A 27384-nucleotide genomic window follows, 5' to 3' on the forward strand; every position below is an offset into this window, starting at 1 on the left:
AGTGTCTGCAGTTTAACAGGATGCCCAAGTAATTCAGATACCCATAAAGGTCTGAAAACCTCGGAGCCAGAGCAACAACTGATGTCGAGGAAGAGGAATAACTCATACCTCTTTCTCAGTAAAGTTATTTTCAGTAATTCTCTGACATGTTTTTAAACTGCATTATTTCACAGATCAACACATACTTGAAGACAAAAACAGTATAAGTCTCACTGTAGAATTTTATTTTCATTACATCAGAATAAAGTTTGCTTTATTTATAATCACAAGAATGCTTCTTTTCTCTAAGAATTGCATACTCTTTGGAATGGCCTATGCTAGTTTTCTTATTAGTGAAGGGAATATAATAGTTTTCGTGATGCATCTCCTTGGGTAAGTTAAAGTCCGCTCTGATTTTCAAGCTGAAGTTTGCTCTGACAAAGAGCTCCTAGCCCAAGCATCCCTATTAGTGAGATATTTCCAAGAGCTCCTGCTTCTAGAGAATCAGGAAATCACAAGCTGTCCCCATTCACTCCAAATACCATGTGGGAATAAAGTAAATTTTGCTGGACTTCCAAAAGGAGGGCTGTAGTAAGTTGAGTGGAGTGGATTGAAAAAGACTCCTTGAGCGTTAACTTGATCCCACTGGATTGTAAGATAATAGGACTGCGGGAAAACAGTGTATTGAGAAGCAGAAATGGAAAAAAAAAAAAATGTTTCCAAAGTGGGAACAATAGTCTAAGTGCAAGAGAGAAAATCCAGATTAAAAAGGAAGCCAAATTTGCCAGTAGAGAAACAGAGAAAGAGGAAGAAGACAATATGGAAGAATAAGATTTATGTCAGGAAGAGAGAGCACAATGATGGAGAAATCAATACCAGAGGAAGGCAGAAGGGATGAGGAAATGATCATGGGTGTGGCTGGGAACTTTAGCAGAAAAAAAAAGATGGGAATGTAGAGAAAGGGAGGATGAAGGACAAAGGAGCAAGTCCCTGATGCCTGAAAACCGGATGGCTACACACCACCCTTCTCTCAAAAGCGACCCCTCCCATCCAGTCCTACCTGGCCGGAAGGACGGTGGTCACCACTTGAGAGCTTGAGGGTTGGGGGGAGTAAAGTTGGGGGAAACAGAGGGATCCTCATGGCAAGTTTCCGACAAGAATGAGGAGGAACCTTCCCCCTGTGTGGAAAAAAAGGGAGGCTGTCATTTTTGTGGCAATGAAATTGATTTCTAAGTCACCTGGTGTTTCCAATTATTTGTCTGGGACTTCTCTTGGAGTGCCTTCTAGAGTACAGATTTAATTCCTCTGTTTGCCCTTATCTGCTCCAACACCCCCAGTGTGGCTTGGCACCTGGCCTCCCACACATGCAATGGAATTTGCATTGAGTTCTCCTTGGCCTTCCCCACTCTCTGTAAGAATTAGTTGTTAAAAATGATCACAACTGTTACTTTTGAGATATTCTCCACAAAATCCCACTACCATCAAGAAACTTGAGAAAAGATAGTGATGAATGATTGACAGCTGTTTGTTCAGTGAACAACACAGTCCAAGGAGTCTGGGCCTAAGGGCACTACTTTTCTCCCCGCAAAGAGCCAGAACTATTTTTTAACATACAAAGTTAATGTTGTTAGCCCTCTACATACATCATGCATTCAAAAAATATTTATTGAACACCAACTATATGGCAGGCGTTGTTCTTGGGTGTCTGGAACTCAAGAGCGTCAGGGAACGAAAGAGACAAAGCCTCTTCCCGTTGTGGAGCTTACATTCTGATGGGTGGGGCAGTACTCAAGGACACACTTAGGAAAGAAGGGTATGACTGAATGAGAGAAGGTGACAAATGCTATGAAAAACAGAAAGCACAGCAGAATAAACAGGAGAGAGGATGGCAGGGATGGGAGAGTGGTGGATGGAGGGTTGTAAATTTTAATAAAGTGGTCATGGAAAGCCTCCGACAGATTTGAGCAAACATTTGAAAGACAGGAGAGAGTTGCCCAGACAGACACTTCGGAGTTGAGGAAACAGTCCACGCAACGGCTCAAGGTGGGATTCGCCTGTCTTGTTAGGGCCTAGCAAGGAGCCCAGTGTGGTCTAAGCAGAGAGTATATCAAGGAGGAAAGGAAGAAAAAATGCAGCAAAAATGGAGTTAGACCGTATTGGACTTTTAGAGAGTTATGGGAGCCATTGAAGGGTCTTCAACAGAGGAGCGACCTGATTTAACTTGTGTTCTAAAAGGATGCCTCTGGGTGACATGTTGAGAATAGATTTTGAGTGTGTACATGTGGCAGCAGGAAGACCAGTTTGGAGGCTACTTAGAAATCCAGGGGAGAGATGATGGAGGCTTTGACTAAAGTGATTGCACTGCAGTTGGTACTCAACAATTACAAAGATGTCTTGACTGCTTTACAATATTTTTTTGAAGTCCTAGGGTTTTTTGGTTCCACCTCAAACACAGATCCAATAAGAAATTTAAGAATTGTAACAGCTCACTGTGTATTTTGTAAAACCTAAGAGTTAGCTTTTTTCTTTTTTGGATAATAGGAAAGGTGCAAAGAAAAAGGAAACAAATCTTCCTCAGCCAAAGATAGAAAACAATGTATTTTCTATTCTCTCTTATGTACCAAACACAGGCACATGCTGCTGGCTACTCTCTTTGACACAAATTTTCGTATACCAGCATAATTAGATAGGGCAAAATCCATTTTGATGCCAAAATGGTTAATCTGCCAAGCTTCTCTCCAATTGTATAAAGTTGTTTGTGTGTCTGTATAAATGTGTTATTGTGTATATGTGTGTGTGTGTGACTCTTTAAAATCTGAAAATATTATTTGAGGAAATTCAAACACCTCCTTGACAAATTCAAAGATTAACCTCAACTAATGATTATAATAAACACAGAACACTCGTGTCTGTTGATTTCTGTTGACAGAAAACGTATAAACAGTACTCCAAGTGGTGAATTTGCTGCATGAATATGGCCTTAGATATAATATAATACATAGAAAACAGAGATTGTAATCCTGCTCTTGGCAACTGCTTTCCTATTTGGAAAGAAAACTTTCTTCAGTGTTTTCTTCAGCCCAGTATTCCTGTGTTTGCCCTCATGCAATAGCCTTTTCTCTCGTCTCCAAGTACTTCTTCATCAAATATTTCAAAGCATCTAGTAGATTTCCTCTTTGGATTTTCTGTAGGTAAATACAGTCATCCCCTTCATATCCATGGGTTCCACATCTGTGGATTGAACCACTTTTGGATCAAAACTATTCAGAAGAACCATAAGTGGATGGTTGTGTCTGTACTGACCATGTATAGACATTTTTTCTTGACATTATTCCCTAAACAATACTTTATAACACTATTTACATAGAACTTACATTGTATTAGGTATTATAAATAACCTAGTATTGACAAAGTACGTGGGAGAATATGCATGGATTATATGCAAATACTATACAATGTTATATAAAGGACCTGAGCATCTGTGGATTTGGGTATCTGAGGGGAGTCCTGGAACCGATCATCCATAGATACCAAGGGATGACGGTATTTCTCTTGGTTTGAAGTTGGCCATCTTTTCCCTTTAAAATATTGAAGGTCATAGTAAAATCACATCATGGTTTCTGGAAATCAATTATACTTTTACATTAGTTGCTTTGAAGTGTTTGGGATGTGTGTGTTTGATAATTTTCACTATCCTAGTTATACCAAAATAGGGCTTTAAAAAAACCAGAGATACATTGAGGATAAAAAAAATCTAATGAGTATTAGCAAAATTCATAGAAATCACACCCAATGACAGGCACACAGAAGTAGAAGTGGAAATAGACCCAAAAGGTTTTCCATCCGTGGTTGTGTGGACTTTTCATGTATGGCAGGTGGGCAGATGAAAGCCAATGTGATAAAAGTCCACCTCATCCTATTCCCGGTGTTAAAATCATTGTTTGCTGGGAAGACACTGAACCCCACCAACATGTAGCACCCCCACTCTACCAGGTGGGGAAGATTCTCTTCTGAGACTCTGCCCTCTATCCAGTACATTTATCACCATATGTCCACATTTTCTCATCCTCAAGAAAGAAAAATATGGACAAAGGGGGGGAAAAGAAAATTGATATGGTAAAGAAAAGGGGGAGGAATCAACGGCATCCATGAGAATCTAAGTTTTAATTTTTGTTTAAATCTCAAACTCAGTTACCTTATGGGGCCAATAGACAATAGAAATCTATGAAACAGCCTAGGGAGTACCATGCAGCCCTAAGGGACAGCTTCTTCTTAGCTTTAGAAATTATTTGCATGTTTCTATTGTAATCTTAGGATCTAATTTTTCAAGAGACACAGAGTATTTTTGAAATAAAACATTTTCTGATTTTTACATAACAGTGTGATGCTTTTTATTGTGCCAACTGTCTCAGCCAAACTATATCTCCCAGAGTTCCCTTTCTGTATGTTTCCAGCTATTGTGGGTTCCATGGAGATTCTTCTGAGAATTGGAGGGCTGACGAGGGAGGCAGCGGTCATTGTGTAACACACAGGCGTTGTTGCTGATCTGTTGATTTATGTGTCTGGTTGATGGGAAGAAGCAGCTAAGCCTGCAATCACTTCCCATGCCCATTGGGTCTTCCTCTAATTGTCTGACTCATGGGCCCGATATGTGTGTGTGTGTGTGTGTATGTGTGTGTATGTTCAACTCCGTGACAAAGAGGCTCAGCTTCTGCAGGTTACTCTAGTCACCAAGCCTACTTGTAATTTTCCTTTCCTGCCTGCCAGAGTCCATCATTAAAAAGAGAGACAGCCTTGAGAACGGGGCAGATAGCCATCCACCAAAATTGCATAAGCCAATTACTGTCACACACACACACACAATCTTTTACTGGCTCTGTTTTTCTAGTTGAATCCTGACTGATACAGATGTTAACTAACTCAAATATTTCAGAAACGCAATGTGGGGACTTTCTATTTCTGGTAATGGATGATTAGGTTATTTGGACCATCCTTTCCACTGAAAAAAATTAAGAAGCTGGGTTTGATACTAAATTTTTTTTTTTTTTTCCAATCTGGAGTCTCGCACTGTCACACAGTCTGGAGTGCAGTGGCACGATCTCGGCTTACTGCAGCCTCCACCTCCCAGGTTCAAGCAATTCTCCCACCTCAGCCTCCAGGGTAGCTGGGATTACAGGTGCATACCACCATGCCTGACTAATTTTTGTACTGTTTTTAATAGAGTCAGTGTTTCACCATGTTGGCCAGGCTGGTCTCAAACTCCTGACCTCAAGTGATCCTGCTGTCTTGGCCTCCCAAAGTGTTGGGATTACAGACATGAGCCACCATGCCTGGCCATTAAAACTATCTTTAAAGACCCAGAGAACTACAACAACTTAATGATCAGGGTCAAACTGAAGGGGACATTGAACCTAGACAGGTAATAAGCAAGGAAGCTGCTTTTGCCCTGATAGGCTTTTGCTCATGATGGAAATTGTGTGTTCACCCTTTGCTAGCCTTGAAAGGTGAGGAGCCTACAGTCAAGAGCTGAGGCTTTCCCAGAGTGAGGAATCTCACAGGAAAGCTTCCCTGCAACAAGCTAAGACATGCAGATTATAGATTTGAAAATAAACCAAATCGAATACCTGGAAATAAAATACAAAACCTGAAATTAAACACTCAGTGGATGTATAGAATAGCAGTTTAAACAAAAAATTGGTGCACTACAAAAAGGGTCGGAAAAATAATTGCCCACAGAGCAGTACAGAAAGACGAAGGATGGAAAATACTAAAAACAATTCATTGACAGAGGAGATGGAGTAAAAAGGTTCATTTTATTTTATATGCAAATATATATATATGGAATTTTAGATGGAAAGAAAAAAAATGACAGACGCCGTATTTGCTTTCATGATAGTTTAGAGTTTTTGCAGAACTGAGGAAAGTGATCCATCTAGCCATCTCAAACACATATTTAGACACATTATAGAAAAACTGCACAAAATATAAGAAAAAAATACTAAATGCTGTCAGTGGGGGTGGGGGGAATACAAATTATCCTCAAAAGAACTGTATTAAGACTAACAGTTAACTCCTCAACAACAGCAATAGATGCTAGAGGGTGGTGGAAGTTTATCTTCAGTGTGCTAAAGGAAAATAACCACCAACACAAAATTTTATATCCAGTGAAAATATCATTCCAGAATGGCGGAAACGTGATATATTAAACAAATAAAGACATTTTTGCACAAAAACAAAAATAAAAACTCCAAAGAGTTTCCCACCAGTAGACCACATGAAAGGAACTTCTCGAGGAAGTATAAGATGATAAGCCCAAATGGGCAGAGGATACAAGAAAAAACGTTTCACAAAGAATATGTGAATATGTAGACATATCTAAATGAACCATGATCATAACATAGAATAGTAATGTCTTATGTGTTTAAAAGTCTATTAGATTAAATTTCAAAAATAAATTGATGAGGGACCAGTGGAATTAAAATTGTTCCAATGCCCTGGTATTGCCCAGAAGGAGAGTAAACATGTCTAAGTTTTATACTCAAGAAAATAAGGCATAACTATGTTTGTTTCCTAAAAAGGCAAATCTTTATATTGACAAAAATGAAAAAGATTTTCTTCTACAGAACAAACAAAAACAAATCACTGTGTGGTTAATTGAGACTTGACAATGAGCAGAAACACTGTCTATAGGCAGCCAGTTTCCACTCTGCAGTTTGCCTTCTGGGAGAAGATCCAATAGGTACTGGCAAGGAAGAATCCATTTCCCCTTCAAGCCTCAAAAGATTAGAGGAGGCACAAATGCATTACTTTAAAAAAATATTTTATTTTAAATCCCTAAGTTTGCCTTTTCTCTCCCAAACACTGGAGATATCAGCCGCATTTAAGGTTCTGTCTCAGAGCCCAGCGGTAGGTCTAACAAGACTAACTTCAAGCAGAGTGATGAGTCACTCACCCTGTTAGAAAGATGTCAGAGGGGAAATAAGGAAAATCAGTCTATATTCCCTTAGTGGAGGAAAAAAAAAAGAGCCAGTAGCTACATGATGAAATGTTCTTTGGGAATAAATTAAAATGCCCTAAAGCTTCCCGGAATTCTCTTTTGATGAGCTAAATTAAAACAGAAAACCTGTGTTCTAAGAAGCATCAAAGACAAATTAAGCATCAGAGAAAAAGTAAATTACACATTTATTGACTGTTTTGTGAGGTTATGGAGATAGTTCATTAAAAATTCCCCTCAAAAGATGATTCTTCTTATAAAGAGAGTCAGGAGCTACAAAGTGATCAATAAACATTGGCATATTCACAACAGACTCAAGGCAACTTGTGATTAACTGTGTTTTCTTTTTTTTCTTTTTTTTTTTTTTTTGAGACAGGGTGGTCTCACTCAGTCGCCCAGGCTGGAATGCAGTGGTGCGATCTCGGCTCACTGCAACCTCTGCCTCCCGGGTTCAAGTGATTCTCCCGCCTCAGCCTCCCAAGTAGCCGGGACTACAGGCGCCCACCACCACGCCTGGCTAATTTTTGTATTTTGTTAGAGGCGGGGTTTCCCCTTGTTGGCCAGGCTGGTCTCGAACTCTTGACCTCAAGTGATCTGCCAGCCTCAGCCCCCCAAAGTGCTGGGATTTCAGGCATGAGGCACCACGCCCGGCCAACCGTGTTTTCATATGTTAAAATGAATATCTTTGAAGTGTTCAGGAAAAAGGCAGAAGGTCATTTTTGTAATGGATCGATTCAGGGTTGAGCAGGACCACAAAAGGTATGGATTCTCTCTGCACTGGCAGTTGGGTTCTTGAGTTGTTCCTAACATTGTTTGTACACATAAACAACTTCCTATCGGCTTTGGCAAACCCAGGTATGGAAATCTCTAGGAAACCAATTATTTCACCGAGTCAGAAGACTGACCAGTGTTTACTGCATCTGTCTTGAAAATTCTACCACTGTGGATTTCATAAAAAGGCACACCTCAAACAAAACTGAAACCCACATACACTCAAGTACTGAATCAAATATCTCACTGCTACAAAACATGCAGTTGAATGTTTCTCCAGAATTCAGAACTCTACTGGAAAGGAGCTAAGTATTCCCTTCTAAGAGTGTCGATTGTTGTTTATAACATAACAAGTTTCCGTGGGACTTATGTGCAACAATGTACAACATCATTTTGTGTCAAATTGAGGCCATAATATTTTATTGTACAAGTTGCTTCGAGGGACCACCTACTTCCATTTTCCCCACTGCCCTCAAAATTACTTACAAAAGGAATAAACTAATGGAATCTCTTTTTTCGTAGGGAAAAAAATGAACTCCCCATATGAAAAGAGCCTAGTGCATGTCACAAAGTGGGACAATCTAAAATAAACTTTTCACATGTGACTGGCCACATTTGGTCCCCTACCAAATAGCGACCAGAAAGGCTGAAGGCCCTGGCTCACATGCAGAATTGAAACAAATTTTTAGCCTGATTTTGATTGAGGCATATTCTCCTATGACCGCTGTTGCAGGATGGTAAAAATGTTGGGAACTCTAGATGACATGCACATTGTTGAGTAAACCGCTAGCAAAGTCACACTTTGACTGAGGTTTCATGTGTAGTTTGCTCTAAATTGAGCCAGAATAACTACTTCTTTGCCACTGAAAAACTGTTAACTTTGAGCCATTGGCTTTTCAAATTTCTCTTGCTGAAAGATTTACAAAATATCTGTTTGTTACTTTCAAAGGAGTTGTTTGTTTACCAATGGCTTAGAAGATTATATCGATATGATTGGGGTTGATCAAGGTTCAGAATAGCTCAAAATAGTAATATCCCAGAGCAAACAGTAATGTAAAAAAAGAGCTTCCTCCCTGTTAAGAACAAGATTGGGAACATGAAACACATTATTACATTAGTTAGAATAAGTGGATGAAGAGAAAGTAAATTATTATATACAACTACATGGTGAAAGAAATGGAAGAACAGGAAGAAATATGACGTCATGTAGCCTATACATACTTTTGATGTCTGCAAAAACTTAACTATGATTAATTTCTAGTGAAAAAACTTCATCCCATCTGTAAATTAGTTGAGGGAGGAACTCTATTCTCCTCAATAACCTGTGGCAAAGTTTGGCATGCTTTCTTCTTCATAAGAAGGTTACAATTGTCTTTAATATTACCTGCTGCAATGTCAGCTCACGTTCCTCATCCAAAACCCAGTAATGGAACCATTCATAAAGTTCTAGATGTCACGAAATCACTCTGTTTTCTTTTTTTTTTTTTTTTTTTTTTTTTTTGAGACGGAGTCTTTCTCTGTCCCCCAGGCTGGAGTGCAGTGGCGCGATCTCGGCTCACCACAACCTCCACCTCCTGGGTTCACGCCATTCTCCTGCCTCAGCCTCCCGAGTAGCTGGGACCACAGGCGCCCGCCAACACGCCCGGCTAATTTTTTGTATTTTTTAGTAGAGACGGGGTTTCACTGTGTTAGCCAGGATGGTCTCGATCTCCTGACCTCGTGATCCACCCGCCTCGGCCTCCCAAAGTGCTGGGATTACAGGCTTGAGCCACCGCGCCCGGCCCACTCTGTTTTCTTATATGACTGAATGGAACTGACTCCGTGGACTTGTTTTAGAGATACTATTGATCAGTTTCATTTCCTTGGGTTGTTCCTTGTTTTGTTTCTGCTTTTGCTAATTTCCCTCATGTCTATGTCAAGATTCAAAGCCTATTTCAGTACTACATGTGGAGAGGGATTATTTCAAAGCCAATGTTACTGTAGTTTCGATCCATGCCCCACAGTTACAGGAGCATCAGCGACTGCTACGCTGGCCTGGCCTCTCCTCCCCGCCCATTTATTAACACCTACTTTGCTGTCCTGTGCTTTGGTCTTTCTTCACATACCTCACACTTGATTTTGTTGTTTTACTCTACCGTCTATTACTGCTCCTCTTATCATTGTCATTTCCCTTTATTAACCACCATGTCCTACAATGTTAACAGTCATGATCTATTATTTTGTTAATAAAATCACAGCTCTAAGGCACAACGTTTTTAAGCCATGAAGAAAAACCCTCAAGAAATGCTTTAGTTTGACATGGAACCAACAATCTTCAAGGGCAACCTTCAAATCCAGACACAAAAAGATGGTCATGGAGCAACCTCATGGAAGAAAAGCATGGGAGGAAAGAGGAATTCATCACGGTACCTATTTACAATAAAAAATGCAGACAATAGAACTACTAAAAATTCATAGAAACACTTCAGATCTCTTTCCAAGGGGCCAAAAGGGAAGAAATAAAAAATTGTTATAAACATGGCTGTAACATACACTGTATGTTACCTATCTACCCAATTGCTATCTCCCCTCTATTTCTTTGATGATAAAATATCAATTTTGTTCAGGTACCTGATGACCATGGAATTGAGGAAAACTGAACTCTCTCTAGCCTTGTGAGTGAATCTTAATTACTCTAAGCCAATCATGAAAGTTATACCCTACTGCCCATAATTGGTTTAAGAATGGGAATATGAGGCCATTGTACCCAATGAGGAAACACCAGCTAGGGGGGATGTAGGAAGGTTTTTCTCAATCCTAGAAAGGGTTACAAAATGAAGACATTTGCTCCACGGCCTTTGAGTGGTTTTATGTAAGGTTATGATGTGTGGAGCTAGGGCAGCCATCTCATGACTGAGTTCACAGCCTGGAGCTAGAAGGCAACAACAGTGGAAATTCTAAAAATACCTGGAGATGAAATTGTTAAGCCACTAAATTAATCATTCCTACAACTGTAGTACCACCGAATTTCCAGTAATGTGGCTTAATAAATACTCTAACTGTTGAAGCCAGTTTTAATTGGGCTTATTGTAAAACTGCAGCTGAATGCACCCTGACTGCTAATAAATCGGCCAAAAGTTATTAGTTCTGTTCATGTCCAGTTATATCCAGGGAAGAAGTTTAAGGGTGCTTCCACATTTACTGAGGTTGATTTTAATCATGATGACCTAGAGCAGTAACACGAAAATCTTTGTATGGGTTATTGATACTGAGAGTTATAGAATTTAAATACAGTAATGATTTTACATTCACATTTTATCTGTAAGTAAAATAGTTAACATTATTGAACCAAAACACATACATGAAAAAAAAAAAAGCAAAATGAAACTCTGAAAAGAACCATATTCCCTAAATTTTTTTGAAATACAAAAACTAGCTGAGCCATCGACCATAAGCAAAGTCTATTCTGGCAGTGTACAAAGTAATGACAAATTTAAATCCAGACAGCATAGATTAGAAATGTATGTATCTGAATATATCACCTGAGACTGACTGTTATTAAAGTATTTCTTAAATTTCAGTCAAACTGGATCTTTGGCTCTAAATAATTTGAGCATTTTAAAAAGATCAATCCTGATTGGAAAGTATAGCAATTTCTGAAATTATGTTAAAAATTATTCCACTTTATTAGTGCATAATCAACCTGAGAGGGTAGCTGAGAAGATCTACATTATATGTTTATATGAGAAACATAAAAATTAGCACCATATCTAAGTAATTATTAATTCTTGCTTGAGAATCTATATTGCCAACCCTAAAAACTTAGAAATTAAAAATATTAAATAAATGTCTTATATAATAAATATGAAAGCATAAGAGCACAAAGAACCATGAAAACATATTTAGAATTATCCACAAGAAATCTATAAGAAGTAAATTGGTGAATGAAACATACAATTAAATAAAACTAACGTTTTTTAACTTTGAGGACACAAAAAATACTTGTGTGGAATGGCAGTACTTGTTAGCGTCGATATTTTAAATTGAAAATAGAAGGGCAGGAAAATTGAAAAACACAATTTCCACAAACAGAAAACTATTCAGTGATGAATCAAAATGGAAGGAATGTTCTAAAACTGAGATGCCATTTGCTAATCTCAAAGTATTTCATCTACAGATATTCAGTTCATTCAAAGTTAATATTCATGAGACAATTAATTTTAACCAAACAATGAACATAAGATAATTTTAAAGCAGAGCCCCAATCAACTGTTACTATGGGAAACCAAAGATTTGCTTTTCTGTGATTTAGGAGACTATTTTGCTGGATAAAAACCAAAGTGATTTTGGTGCAGGGCATCCTCTGCTGGACAGAGGGTGGCATTACAGCATTACATCAGCTATTTAGAACAGAAGTTTACTTAGTAGTATCCAAACTGAAGGTTTGGTTAGTCTCTGATTCTCCAGGGGAAAGGGACTATAAAAATACCTTTGTCTGAGCCATACGCCAGATTAGTTAAAGCCAAATCTCTTGGGCTGGGTTCTGCACATTTGCAGTTTTTAAAAGTTCACCAGGTGATGATAAATGCTTACTGAATATTGCTATATTTTTACCTTCATTGAGAAAGATACGGGTTTCATATGCAAGAACTGATCTGAGACTGTGTACAAGGTACTTAGGTAAACTAGCAAGGTTTTATTCTTACTAAATGGAAATCAAATAAAATAATTGTGTATTTTAATTCAGTTCCGCTTACCTTGGGCTTTTCATCCAGGATCTGCTGACGTATTTCCTTGTGTTTCTCTACGAGTTTTTCTTGCCGTTTACTTTGCGCCTCTTCTAGCTATAAGAAAAGTTACAAGAAACATTATTTTCATCTAAACGTTTAAAAGTGTACATTTTCCGAGAATACTGAAAGCTTTTCAGATCTATGGCTTACATTTGATTATTTCATCTCCTGATCAAGAACTACACTTACAAGTATAGGAAACTGTAGTAAGTGTTGAAGCTAGGTGACAGAAACATAAGGGTGGGAGGGGTGATCAATGGACTGTACTGTTCTTAGCTTTTTATAAATATGTAAACATTTCTATGACATTAAATTGAAAAAAAAAAAGAGGACAGCCCTTCGAGGTTGCCATCATCTCTATCACTGACGACAATGAAAGGTTCTTTTGGGAAAACAATCACTTACAATATGTTCCTGGGCCCTTGACTTTGGAAATGACTCAAGTGTCTATTTTTAGGTGAATCCTTTTACATAGTGGTTTGCAATTCAACTTGCAGAAATGTTGATTAAGGAGTGCCCACTCTGTGAAATAGCTCTGCTAGGTGCTAGTGACAAAAAGATATGACAAGGCATGACATTTCCTTCCAGAAGCTCACAGCGAGCTCACCAGATGTTCACACATGGTTCGCAAAGGAAAGAGCGTGATGAGCCCACGTACCCTCTTGATATACTGCACCACTTCCTGGATATATGACCGGATCATCTCTGTCTTCTCCCTAAAAGCAAATGATGAATACATCATCATACCAACTCATCCAAAATTGACAAATGGGAATCTCAGACTTCTAGATGAAAGGTTACAGAACTCTCAACATTCCTTTTCTTTTTTCCTTATTTTTATTTATTTATTTATTGGAGACAAGGTTTCGCTCTGTTGCCCAGGGTAGAGTGCAGTGGCACCATCATGGCTCACTGAAGCTTTGACCTCCCGTGCTGAAGCCATCCTCCGGCCTCAGCCTTCTGAGTACCTGGGGATACAGGTGTGCGTCACCACACCCAGCTAATTTTAAAATTTTTTTGTAGAGACAGAGTCTCCCTGTGTTGCCCAGGCCCCTCTTGAACTCCCGGCCTCAAGCGATCCTCCCACCTAGGACTTTCAAAGTGCTGAGATTACAAGTGTGAGCCATAGCAACATTCTTAATACTGCTACAAGAAAGGTATAATCTGCCAGCCTCGGGACAAAGGTCAGGTTCCTCCCAAGGCACAGGCTCTGTTTTCACTAAATGCCAGGAAGGTTATGGGTAGGAAGTGAGGATTTAGCCTTTCCCTGAGGGAAGCTCTTTGCTTACTCTTTATCTAAAAGGCCCTGGGTGTGCCTCACTCCTTTATTGAACCACTCTTTGTTTGAGCCTTCCCTGTTAAAAACCTTACCAAAAGAATCTTTTGAAAGGCTGAGTAGAGGAGAAACTTCAGGAAGGAGTCTGTGACTGGTTATGAACCTGTGACTCTGATGTACAGAATAAAACAATTCCCAAGTGAACTGTTGGGGAGAAGGGACATTTTGACTTACTCTTCCATCTGACTTTTGTCTTTGGATTTAGCTTCTGTTATCTTCTCTTGCCTCTTTTTATCCATTTTCTTCTTTAATTCTTTCTTTTCTCTGAAGTCACAATGGAAGTAAAAGAGAAAAAAGGCAAATCAGATGAGAATTTGTGTTGAATAAATTTAGATGCACATGTCAATTGTAATGGGAATGAAGGCTTACTTCTCACAGATTTCTTTGAGCTTCTTTAACTGATTGTTCTGACACTCTTCTGCGACATCCGTCAACTTTTGAATAAGCTGGAAAAAGAAAATGTCAGTTTGCTATTTCAAATGATCACAAACAGAGCTTCCTTCCCACCTCCCTCAAACAACAGAATCTATAGTTAGAAAATCTGTGATGGATGTTTCACAATAGTTAAAGTTGTCAGACATCTAACATTGGCAATGAGGACAATTTAGAACCATCATATTATCTAGGCTTATGGGTTTTAACATGAAATTCTTCTCATTATCTCTTTTTAATTAAACAATTCATTAGATTGTTGTGGCAGTTACTATAGCCCAGCTCAGTGCGAAGACAACTTACAGTGTAGACCTGGTTCCAATCTCTACCCTATGACTTCTTAAAAGTGAAATTTGGGGCAAGACCCTACATTTTCAGAACCTACGTTTTCTCAGTTAATCATTGTCTTTAGGTCTTGGAGGTACTGTGAAGATCAAAATAAAAATAAGTATGACACAAATGTAAGTTATAATCAACAGCAAGTTATAATTCTTGGCTCACAACTATCATTCATTGTCGAATTGCTTTGAGGATGACATGAGTTTCCCATCTTAGAAGTTGACATTTATGTTCTTGCGTGGGTAATTTCCAGTAGATATAAAGAACATCAGAAATTCTCTTTGTGCTTTCATTGAACTGTCACTACATCACTGTGAACACAAGTATTTATTGTCATACATCTATTATCAAATCAAGCCCCAAGGAGGCATCAATTGTGTTTTTGTATCCTTGGTACTCTGCACAATTCCTAATATTCACTTGATGCCCAGTAAGTGTTTGCCAATTACATAAAGGTAATTCTGCCTGCTAATCTTTTCCTTTTTTCCTCATGAGGAACCTGGAGAACCTTCTGCAAGGTTTTCAGGTGGCTGTAGCAATTGGACTCAACCCTTCTTACTGGAGCACCATAGATGGTGTGGACATCCTCTGAAAGCCCCCACTGCTTTTCCTATAGATGGAGATTCTCTTTCCCAAAAACATATCAGGCAAGCTAAGCTGACTAGTCTTGTACAAGTGGTAGCTGTAATAGTGACAAGACAAATCATAATAACACAAACTTTTGAGACAGCCAAGTATAAGGAGGTCCCCGGAAAAACTCCAACGGGCCTGCTCACCGGGAGGAATGCACGCTGAGGTGGAGCCACAGAAATCCACCCCATTTGTAGCAGGGAGGAGCCTGGCCACTCCTCTTCCTGGGTGGAACTTGGAATTCAATCTGCAAGGTGGGAAGCACACTAGCAGGGACTCCAGCCTTGCGGAGAGAACCTGTTTCCCTCTTTTCCTTTTAACACAATAAAACCCTGTCCTCCTCGCTCTTCAAATTGTCTTCAAGCCTAACTTTTTGTGGCCATGTGACAAGGACCCCGTCTTTAGCTGAGCTAAGGATAGGGTCCTACAACACTTTAACTGATAATTTCTATATGTCAGGCATAGTTTTAAAAGATTCACACGTGGCTGGGCACGGTGGCTCACACTTTAATTCCAGCACTTTGGGAGGCCGAGGCAGGTGGATCGCTTGAGGTCAGGAGTTTGAGACTAGCCTGGCCAACATGGTAAAACCCTGTCTCTACTAAAAATACAAAAAAAAAATTAGCCGGGCCTGGTGGCAGGCGCCTGTAATCCCAGCTACTTGGGAGGCTGAGGCAGGAGAATCATTTGAACCCAGGAGGTAGAGGCTGCAGTGAGCCGAGATTGCACCACTGCACTCCAGCAACTCTGGGCACACTCTAGGCAATAAGAGCAAAACTCCATCTCAAAAAAACAAAAGATTCACATGTATTTATTTAATTCTGAGAACTGCCCTATGCAGTTGGTGTTATTATTTTTGTTTTACATAAGAACACGCTGACACACCTGGCTCAAGTTCTGGGCTCAGGGCCCCAGAGCTGGTAAGTGGCCGAGACGGGTACAAACCCAGACAAATCAGGTTGCATGGCTTGCAAGAGAATTACAATATGGAATCCACATTCATTTAAAATTATCATGAAATTTGATGCATTCATCTGTGAAGTGGATTAAATCTGAACAAATATTAACTAGGACTTGGGCCAGCAGAAAACCTATTTGATCATTCAAAAGGGATTGCCTAATCATGATTATCACAGTTAAAGAAATCATGAGGCATTACTTTGTAGTCATGCCATTTATCAAGCTGTCCAGATGTAAAATTCCAATGTGCAAAGACTCTGGCCATTTCCTTGGGGTCTCCTGCAATGCCTCTATTTAGCTGAAAGTGTCCTCTCACTAGCACCTTCCCTTCCCTAGAGGGCTTTTCTCCTCTTCCAATCACTTGAAGGAGTTACAGAGAGTTATCCAGGGATCACCTTCCTTGGCTGCAACATCAGAATCACGTGGGGGAACTTCTTACAAATACAGATTCCGGGACCTATGGACTCCAAATGTCTAGGGGTAGGGCCTGGGAATCAATATTCTCAAAATCTCCCGAGGTGATTTGGATGCTTTGTGCCAGACTTGAAGTGGGAGGTTGTCTTGGTGGACCCTCCCTCATTCTACAAGCCACTGCTAAGTCTCCCAGCAACTCTTTTGAATTCAGTAACAATTATATTTCTGTTTCCATGTTCTCATCTCTATCATTCCCCTGACTTCAGAATATTTTCTTGATTATGCCAGCATCTGCTCACTGCTCACATGTACTGTCTTCCTTCCACCTACTGCCCTCATCCTTAGCAGCATCGGCATCTAGTCAACGATGAGACTAAGCTTGAGAACTCACAGACCTTCTCCCACTCAGTTCTGACTTTTACATCGGTTTGGTGTCAGGCTCCACACCACTGTCAGTGCCGCACTCCCTCCAGGCTCCCCAGAAGTTCCCTGTCTGCTGTGTCCTCTTGCCTCCCTCTTGGCTCCCATCACACCCCCTGCATTTGCCCTTTACCCCTTGTAGAACTAGTTCCCACCTCCTGTGGTCCCAGAACACACACTTATCTAAACTATTCGATTCAGCCACGATGCAATGAATATTTATTAAACACTTACTAAATAGCAGGCACTGTTCTAGAAACTCTGAGCTGATGACCTGGCTTTCTAGATCTTGCTACTCAAAGTGTGGTCCAGGTACCCGTGGCAAGAGCATCACCAGGGAGCACATTAGAAATGTAAGTTCACAGGCCCTACTCCAGATCAGCTAAGTCAGAATCTACATGGTCAACAAAATTCCCAGGAGATTTGAGTGCACATTAGAGTTTGAAAAGCATTGTCTAGGTGGTTGTGGAAGATGGAGACAATCTGGAAGAAACCATTTCAATTTCTCTCTGCCCCTTCCCTTTCTAAGCCAGCCTTAGGTGATTCTCCCCTTTGACTGCCCAGATAACTCTGGGGGTTGGCCCCCTAATTGGCTTTTCCTATAGGGTATCATTTACAGACATACCTTTTGTATGTAAATACCCTCTTATCGCTCCCACAAAGGGATGTCACCATTTCAACCTTCCATTCTTAATAAATGTTTAGAATCCCAGGCGCTATACAAAATAGGCACTGAAAAAAATGATTGTGGATGAAATCTTTAAGTTTCAAAACTACACTGGACCCAACCTCAGTGATAGCTATGAAAGCTCACATTCAAGCCACAGGCTGCCTTAATGGAAATACTTTTAAAATTATATAGGTTTGGTGTTTAACAAGCTAAATTTTGTTCCTTTAGGAAAAAGCATCTTAATGTGAAATCCAGGTGAATTTTTTAAACTGAGGCTTTTGCATGCAATTAAATGAAAATGGTGCTTCCCTAGAATCCCAAGGAGTATATGTTTTAAAAGGATATCTCTGTTTAATATGTAAAATATGTAAATGTCCTACTGTGCTCAGTTCACCTTCATCTCCCTCATACTGCCTTACTACACAGCCCCACCTCTGCTCATCTCAGCATTTTTTTTTTGAGACACAGCATCACTCTGTTGCCCAGGCTTCAGTGCAGTGGTGCAATCTCAGCTCACTGCAACCTCCACTTCCTGGGTTCAAGGGATTGTCGTGCCTTAGCCTCCCGAATAGCTGGGATTCCAGGCGTGTGCCACCATACCCAGCTAATTTTTGTAATTTTAGTAGAGACAGGGTTTCACCATGTTGCCCAGGCTGGTCTCAAACTCCTGACCTCATGTGATCTGCCCTTCTCAGTCTCCCAGAGTGCTGGGATTACAGTTGTGAGCCACCGAGCCCAACCTCAGCTATTTTTTAGAAGACCCTCACTATTACTGAAATTCTGCCCATACGGCATTTACCATTTTTATTTAAATTTTGTCTACCGAAGCTCCAGGAGACAGAATAATTAATATTATGATTTTGTTAATATTAAATAGTATGCCACTGCTGTCCAACTCACATTAAATTGGCAATGGGATTTTATACAGGCATCAATAATTTAATCTCTTTTTTATGCTACAAAAAGAGGATTTGGGGTACACTGTAGTTTTCTCTACCCAATACTAACTACTTCTCCAGGAAGAACTTCCTCTGCTTTCTGAGAATGGCCTCTCCCACATGCTTCCCTTGGGAGCTGCTGTATTTTTTACCCCCCATCTCTTGGTCAAGGTAATTGGTCCAGGAGAGGCATTAATCCAAGTTAGGTCAGTCATACTCTGACTTCTGGTTGCAGGCTTGGTCATCATAGGACCCAAACAAGGTTTTCCCCAAGATTTTTCCTACATGTCAATGGAGAAATAAAACTCAGAAGGGATCAGTGCCTGTATTTTCTAACAAGGGGAAGTCTGTCTGCCACTTTGGAAAAGAATAACACCAATATGCAGAGAAAAGCAGGGGCAGAGTTTGGACGCCCCCTTTCTTATGTGATATACCTTTTGTACTTTTCTAGTATATACCCTTCTGGCCTAAGTTAGTCCAGCATGGAATTCTGTGGCTTGCAATCAAAAGAATAAGGACAAAATAAAAACAAACAAAAACAGAAATAAAACAACTCTGCTTAATCTCTAAACAAGATAAACTTCTGTGTTTTGGGCTCAAAGTTCTTACTGCATAAGATGTGAAAATAGTACCCAGAAGAGCGATTTTTCATATAATTGTTGAAGTGCTTTTTGACTAACCTAAAGGCAAGGTATAGCAACTTTTGGTGTATTTATCAGCAGGCTGGCTCTGTTCAAAGAGTCATTCAATCATTTATTAGTCACAAAACTCTGAAAGTAAACTGACTATTAAAGGTAGAGAAGAAGCAAAAATTCACTTGGACTTCCTAGGAAATAAATTAAGAGGGTATGTGGTAAACTGAATGGTAGTAAACAACATTTAATTTTCATTTTTGGTATTTTTTTTTCTGTCCCAAAGGAACAGACACATCTCAATTACTTTGCTGGTTTGTTTGCCATTCATGATAACTCTCCCAGCTCAATGTTCCAAACCTTTTAAGGAGTTAAAAGAAAGGCCCTGGGGAATAAAACTTCACACTTGTTCTCAACTCTGCTAAATTTCACTTGGTTTAGTCATTTGAGGGCAAAGCAAATGGTTTCCACGGAGGAGAATAATTTCTCGACTCTAACTCAAAAGGGATAAAAAATATGTGGACAGAAATTTGTATGTTTGGAGTCTCTTCTAAGAAGGATAATCTTGGAACACAGGCGAAAAGCCGAGTCTAGAATATTCGTACCTTAGGCTCAACACGTCCTCCTTTTCCTTCCACTAATGTCTAAAGAAGATGCCTCTTTCTTTCCTGTTAGTCAAAGCATTTACTCTGGATTTTCACCATACATTGTTTTTCTTCTACAAGAAATTAATTTACAAAACATCCGAACTAAGTAATGATCTACACAGCAAGCACATCACTGACAATTTGAAAACAAGGTAGTGGCAGGAGGATCCCTCGAAGCCAGGAGTTTGAGACCGACCTGGGCAACACAGTGAGACCTGTCTCTTAAAAAATAGAGAAAATTAGCTGGGCATGGTGGTGCATGCCTGTAGTCCCAGCTACTTGGGAGGCTGAGGTAGGAGGACCACTAGAGCCCAGGAGATGGAGCTGCAGTGCAGTCTTTGTACCACTGCCCTCCAGCCTGGGCAACAAAGCTAGACTTGGTCTCTAAAAAAACAAAAACAAAAGCAAAAACAAGTTAGATGTTTATATGGGAGTGTGACTTGACCATTCATTCAAAGAATATTTACCTACTATGTGCCAGTACTATGCTAGTATTGATGGTCCAACCTTTCTCTGTGAGAAGACAGAGAGGGCCCTGTCCACCCAGAGTTACAATCTCTACTAACTCCCTTCTCTTTTCGGAAGGAGAAAGTCTTGGACAAAAAGGGCAAGCATCTTGATCATTCTATGAGATATTCTTTCACACCTATAAAACTATTATTTTTAAAATTTCCATAGCTAAATAGAACTTATATTAAAATAGCTGCTTATTTGAGTCTCAATGTTATAATAATCTTTGAAATTTTTTTTCCTTGCTGAGCAAAGAAAAAATGAAAGTGAAAGTCTGACCAAGGCTTCTATTCAATGTGGAGTTGCCACCTGATATGGTTTGGCTCTGTGACCCCACCCAAATCTCATCTTGTAGCTCCCATAATTCCCATGTGTTGTGGGAGGGACCTGGTGGGAGTTGATTGAATTATGGGGGTGGGTCTTTCCTGTGCTGTTCTTGTGATAGTGAATAAATCTCACAAGATCTGATAGTATTATAATGGGGAGCTTCCCTGCACAAGCTCTCTTTGTCTGCTGCCATCCACGTCAGATGTGACTTGCTCCTCCTTGCTTTCCGCCATGATTGTGAGGCCTCCCCAGCCATGTGAAACTATGAGTTCAATTAAAACTCATAGTTTGGGTAGAAATTGCCCAGTCTTGGGTATGTCTTTATCAGCAGTGTGAAAATGGACTAATACACCACCTCAAGTAGAGAACTAGATAAATAAATTAAGCTACATTCATACAATAAAGTAATATGAAGCCATGAAAAAGCATTAAAAAGCATGACATGAAAAATCACCATGACATATACTAAGTAAAAGAAGCAAATTGAAAACTATATGGACTTGGATCTTTGTATGTGTGTGTGTGTGTGTGTGTGTGTGTATGAATCCCATTAGGGTAATAATCAGGAAAGTTGACAAAAATGTTGACAGTTATTTTATTTCACATTTCACTACTAAAATATTTTGCTTATTTGTCATTTCTTGTTTAGTAGAAAATGCAACATTTTTTGGGAAAGCTAAATTATTTTTCAAAAAAAAAAAAAATGACCCTATGTAAAGTCCGAATATCAGAGGAAGACAGATAGCACTACCACAACTGACAGTGGGGATACTTCCTGACACTGCAATTACTCCTGGCACATATTCTTCATGTAGGCAACCACAGAAAGGAGAACATTCAAGTGTGTCTCCCAGATAGCTGGGAGAGCACATGGTGCTTGTAGAAATCATTCAAAGAGAGACAATGAGTTCCCTCAAGCTGTAGCAGGATATAAAAAACTGTAATACATATTTATATTTGAAGTGTGTATAGATTTCCTAGTCAATTCAGGTATTGTACAGAAAAAGGCTTTCATTAAAAACAATATTTTAGGTGCATTATCTTGTTGTTCCTCCTTACAGTTTCATGAGGTAAGAGATATTTTTATCTCCATTGAACAGGTGAGAAAATTGACTTTCAGGTGGTCATGCAGTGACTCGGTGGAGGAGCAGTGGCCTGAAATGAGGACATATGACCCTAGACCCCCAACTCAACACCATTCACATCCTGATGGGCCTGTCTATTCATAGCTGATCAGTATCTGCCCAGAGCTTGCAGTCTGAAACACAACTTTTTAACTTTCTGGGGCTGAACTCAGTTTGATGGTACTAAGGTTGGTTGGGGTCCTGGAATGATTGCTGGTGAGACAGACACGAGGATTGTAAGAAGAACGTGAGCCATTAAGGTTGACGTAAAGAAAGAGGTGAATGGATATGATTAGAACATGTGGGAGATACGGGAAAGGGGAGAAAAGACAGGAAGCAAAGCAAAGTGAAGGCAAAGCAAGGCTCTGCAGAGGATAACGCATATGGTGACTGCGAAAGAAATGAGGAAATCTCTTTGTGAAGCCGCTAAAAAGGAGGAAGAAGAAAGAAGACAAAATGGTGGGTCAAACACATCTGTGGCTGAGAAGCAAAAACTCCTTAACATTACCACAAAATCCCTGCTCACTGGGTTGTGGGTGTTTAGTAGAATGCGATGCTAGAGCTGAATACCCAGAGTGATTGGGGACCCTCAGGTAAATCCCTAAGAATTTCCACCCCTCACCAAAGTCACTTTCAAAATTAAAACCTTACCCTAATGGTATAGACGAAACACAAGTTTAACCAGTGGCAGTTGATGAAAAACAGATAACTGAATTAGAACAGATTCCCCACCCTGTAGTTCTTCTCTGGAGCAAGTGTCCTTACCTGGGGTTTACAGACCCCCAAGCTGTTCATTGAGAGATATCATGGAGCACAAGCACTTGAATGGGGTGGAGGAACTTCCATCTTTATTTTCACTCACTTCCGACTAAAGCAACCAGTACCTTTTACTGTGGATGTAGGGAGGGAACCACAGGGGTGATGTCCACAGGAACTATGACTTCGTCACCAACAGATAATACACTCAACTTGATGACCAAGCTGTAAAGATCTCACTGTATTTCCCATTTCAAATAACAGAAATTGTAGGCTTACTCTAAAGTGCATTTGGAGCAATGATACACACTCTAAAACTGTTTCTTCAACTTGACCATATAACAAGTCATCTGGGAATCCTATTAAAATGCAAATTTTGACTTAACAGGTCTGAAGTGGGGCCTGAGACTCTGCATGTCTAACACACTCCTAGGTGATTCAGGGCCCACACTTCACACTTTGAGTAGACAGACTGTAGAGTTATTTAGATGTAGAGCTCTAGGGACACAGATCCCTTTTTTTTCTTTGCACAGAAGTAGAGTCTACAGAGCTTGGTGTGCATTTTACATCTCCTATGATGATATGAACAATTACATGAAAAATATCCTCTAGGTGCTTATCAATTGATAGAGTTAGGCAAATAGTTACATCTGTGCTTTCATATCCATTTTTTCCTGCTTTTATTATTTCATTTCTTAGTACTGTTTATTATACACACCCCCTGCGTGTGTGTGGTGATTGTGTTTTATTTATTTTCATCTCCAGTGTCTATCAGAATGTTGTGCAAATATTAAGTTTTCAATAAACATTTGACAGGGAGTTTACGGATGCCATGCTTTCTTTCTTAATTCTTGAACTGTGGATGTGGCATTTGAAATGCATAATCTTTCACCAAAGCACGTTGGTATTTAATCCCCAAAGCAATTTTGGGAGATGAAATACTGTCGGCTTAATTTTCCTCATCACCCAAATACTCCTTTTAACCTGGGGCTTACTTCTTTTTTAATTACACTTCGGTTTGTCTAATTTAGCCTGGGAGGCCTGTTCATTATTTAGAACCACCAGCAAAGATAGAACTAGCACTTCTGGGTGCCTTTCAGTCAAAAGATTTCCTGACAAAACAATCTCTGATTATTACAAATGGAGGCAGTAGGAAGCTTTGGCACACACGTTGCAGCTAAAGGCAGGTAGTAAAAATTGTAAATGCTCCCAAATGGCCATAAAATAAACATTGTGTGGTTCTAATTCCAAGATATTCAGGCTTTAGCCTTCCTAACAAGGCCAGGATAGGGTGTGTGTAACAGGCACTGGGGCTTTATCTGAAACCCAAATCCACAATCACAGTGGTGCAGGGGTGAGCACTTTGAGTGAGTGGCTTACATTTGGCTTGGGCATGTATTTATGTCCCTCTAAACAGTCTTCAAAACTTTTACAACGTGTACTCACATTCCTTCTTAGGGAGAAGTAAGTGGAAGGGCATACGGTAGAGTTGCCACCTCTAGTAGGATTTCTACCACCTCCCTAGCTCCTCAAGTGCAATTTTCCCACCTACAAGCTCAGCTGGTTTTCCCCAATTCCCAACCAACCTTCTCCTCCAGGAGAAAAGCTCCTGAGCTGCTTTCCACACCCTCATCAGTGGGATTCCATATGGTGCCTCGTGCTCAGTCATTGCTCCTGGGATGTTTAGGTTTTGCATGACTTTCTTGTGACTTTGGCACCCTATTTCTGCAGCTCAAATCTCCCCAAGAGGCCTTCTTGGGATGTTTTGGCTTCTGTTTTCATCTGTACTCTGAATTCCTCTTTCAGGAATCTCCCGTGAGTATTAGGCTTCCCTCTCACTCTGCCACCTCTCTTCTGAATTGACATGTGTCTTTCCTTGGGGAATGGTCTTGCCCAAGGGTTGGGCCCTGGGGAAACTCCAGATGATTATAGTCGGTGATATGGTTTGGCTGTGTCCTACCCAAATCTCATCTTGAATTCCCACATGTTGTGGGTGGGACCTGGTGGGAGGTAACTGAATCATGGGGGCAAGTCTTTCCCATGCTGTTCTCATGATAGTGAATCTCAGGAGATCTGACGGTTTTAAAATGAGAAATTTCCCTGCACAAGCACTCTTTCTTTGCCTGCTGCCATCCATGTAAGATGTGACTTGTCTTCTACCATGACTGTGAGGCTTCCCCAGTCACAGTGAAGTTTAAGTCCAATTAAACCTCCTTCAAATTGCCCAGTCTTAGGTATGTCTTTATTAGAAGCATGAAAATGGACTAATACTGGGGTGTCCAGACTTCTTTTTTTTTTTTTTTTGAGATGGAGTCTTGCTCTGTCACCCAGGCTGAAGTGTAATGGCGTGATCTTGGCTCACTGCAACCTCCACCTCCTGGGTTCAAGTGATTCTTGTACCTCAGCCTCCAGAGTAGCTGGGATTACAGGCACCCACCACCATGCCTGGCTAATTTTTGTATTTTTAGTAGAGACAGGGTTTCACTATGTTTCCCAGGCTGGTCTTGAACTCCTGAACTCAGGTGATCCACCTGCCTTGGCATCCCAAAGTGCTGAGATTACAGGTGTGAGCCACCGCACTCAGCTGGGATGTCCAGACTTCTAAGCAACATTCAACCTGTTAGTAAACCTGAGTCATCTGCTGGAGACCCCAGGACTCCTTAATCCCTTGGGCTGCTGTTGGCCTGAACTTTGGGACGGCTGTTTCCTAGGAGACCACTTCCCATAATGTACTAGGAAGCACAGCCCCAGAGTGATCCTTGTGGAAGTTTCTTCAGATCACATCAATCCTCTGCTCGAAAGCTTCCAACAGCTCCCACCTCACTCCTAGTGAAGACACAGAGGCCTAAAGACCCCAAAAGATCTGTCTCCCACCTCAAAAGTCCCATCTCTCTGACCTGATGCCCTATAATTCTCTTCAGGCAGAGCCACCCTGCTGTTCCCCCAACGCTCAGGCCCATTTCCAGTTCAGAGTCTCTGCATGCCAATCCTTCTGCCTGGAGGAATCCTCCTCCCTGTGTTGGCTATTGTCAGTTCTTCACCTCTTAACTCAGATGTTGCCTTCTGCATAAACCTTTCTGTGCCTACTCTATTTAAAGTTGCCAAGCATACTCATCATCCTTCCCCAAACTGCCCCTCCTTATTCCCCCATTTCTGTTACTGTTTTTCTCCTAAGCCCTTATTACTACCTAACATACTACATATTTTACCAACTTATTTTGTTTATGGTCTGACTCATCCTTCTACAATATAAGCTCCATAAAGCCTAGGATTGTTATTTTTATTTACTACTGTTTAAAAATATTTAACAAGCAGGTGTCTAATAAGCATTTGTTTCAAGGAATGAATGAATGGCTGAATGCCTAATTTATTAGGATTTCTTTTTAAGGTGATGAAAATGCTCTAAAATTGATTCTGGTGGTGGTTGTACGTATCGATGAATATACAAAAACCATTGAACTGCACACTTTAAAATGAGTGAATTGTATGATATGGGAAATAAAGCTGTTTAAAGAGAGACAGGCATGGCATTCCCGATATCATAAAGAGGAAGTTTGCTGTGTGTTCTCTGTGTGAGCAGGACACCAGTGCAACTCCCTTCATTATGATGACATTGGCTTGAAACCTGAATTAGCAGAGGCATCTACACAATGGTTATAAACTAGGGGCACTAGAACCCGAGGACCAAGGTTCAAATCCCAACTGCACCACCTTCTAGTTGTGGAACCTTGGAAAAGTCACTAAATTTTGCTATATACATTTTTTATCTGCAAAATGGGGCTGACAATAGTACCAAACTCTAATGGTTATTGTGAGAATTAAATAAGCTGTTTCCTGTAAATGACTCAGCACAGAATATAGCCCCATGGTGAGTGTTTGGTATACGGCCACTATTTTAATTTTTGTTATGTTCTGGAGTACTGGGGATGAGTCGCTGGAGAAAGTCAGATGGCAGTGGTTGTAGCCGGGTCTCAAAGCCATTATTGCCCGTTAAAATTTACTTTGACTTTCTCAGGTCTGTCAAGGCAATCCCTCCCTATGTCTGATCCAACCCCTGCCCAGCCATTCTTTCACTGCTTTGATCTTATTTCAGTAGTTCACAAATAAGGCAACCCCTCGAAATCATGTGGGGCTTGTTAAAAAGCAAATGCTGAGCCTCACATTTAGGTATTGGGCAGTAGTTCTTGAAGTCTGGTCCTGGGATCAGAAATATGAAAACACCAGCCCTACGAGAGATCTATTGAAAACTTAAGGTAGGCCCTAAAAATCGCTTCTAACAAGTTCTCCAGGTGATTCTGATGCATGCTCAGGTTGAGAATAACTGGCCTAGTTAGAATTTGATTTTCAATGAGCAATTCACGTGATTTTGATCTACTCATTGCATACAGTCACTGGGGACTGTTGTACTAGAACAGCAGAATTACACTGAATCACCTATTATACAGTGATGGCTAAATCATCCATAGGCTTCCGACCTTACAAGCTGAAGCAGCTCAGAATTCTCTCATATGCACAGACCCTCAGCAAAGAAATGGACAGTTTATACAAATATCTCTTAAAACCCATTTCTTCTGGATACACTACCTTAATTTCTACCAATCTTACTTACTTCTTTGGTTTTGGCATAAGCTTGTTTTCAAGGATATTTTATTGCTAAATTTATTTAATCTATCTGTCACAAATATTTATTGTGTCCCTACTATGTATAAAGGAATCAACAAAAATGGGGAGAATGT

At 40.2% G+C, this 27384-nt stretch overlaps 1 protein-coding gene across 2 annotated transcripts in view; it reads right to left on the reverse strand.

Annotated features, from left to right (window-relative positions):
* The window catches only part of PLCB1 (phospholipase C beta 1), a 741546-nt gene that overhangs the window by 72225 nt on the left and 641937 nt on the right, over positions 1-27384 (reverse strand). Inside the window, exons 28-32 of one of the 2 annotated variants that reach the window (XM_055265377.2) lie at positions 14219-14295; positions 14024-14113; positions 13172-13229; positions 12481-12567; positions 1040-1157 (exon numbers count right to left, since the gene is read on the reverse strand). In XM_055265377.2, the coding sequence (XP_055121352.1) occupies positions 1059-1157; positions 12481-12567; positions 13172-13229; positions 14024-14113; positions 14219-14295 (411 nt within the window). In that variant the 3' untranslated portion in view covers positions 1040-1058. The remainder of the gene's footprint in view (positions 1-1039; positions 1158-12480; positions 12568-13171; positions 13230-14023; positions 14114-14218; positions 14296-27384) is intronic. The other variant, XM_055265375.2, reaches the window with a different exon arrangement.

This window comes from Symphalangus syndactylus, chromosome 24 (assembly GCF_028878055.3).
Source record: "Symphalangus syndactylus isolate Jambi chromosome 24, NHGRI_mSymSyn1-v2.1_pri, whole genome shotgun sequence".
NCBI lineage: Eukaryota > Metazoa > Chordata > Mammalia > Primates > Hylobatidae > Symphalangus > Symphalangus syndactylus.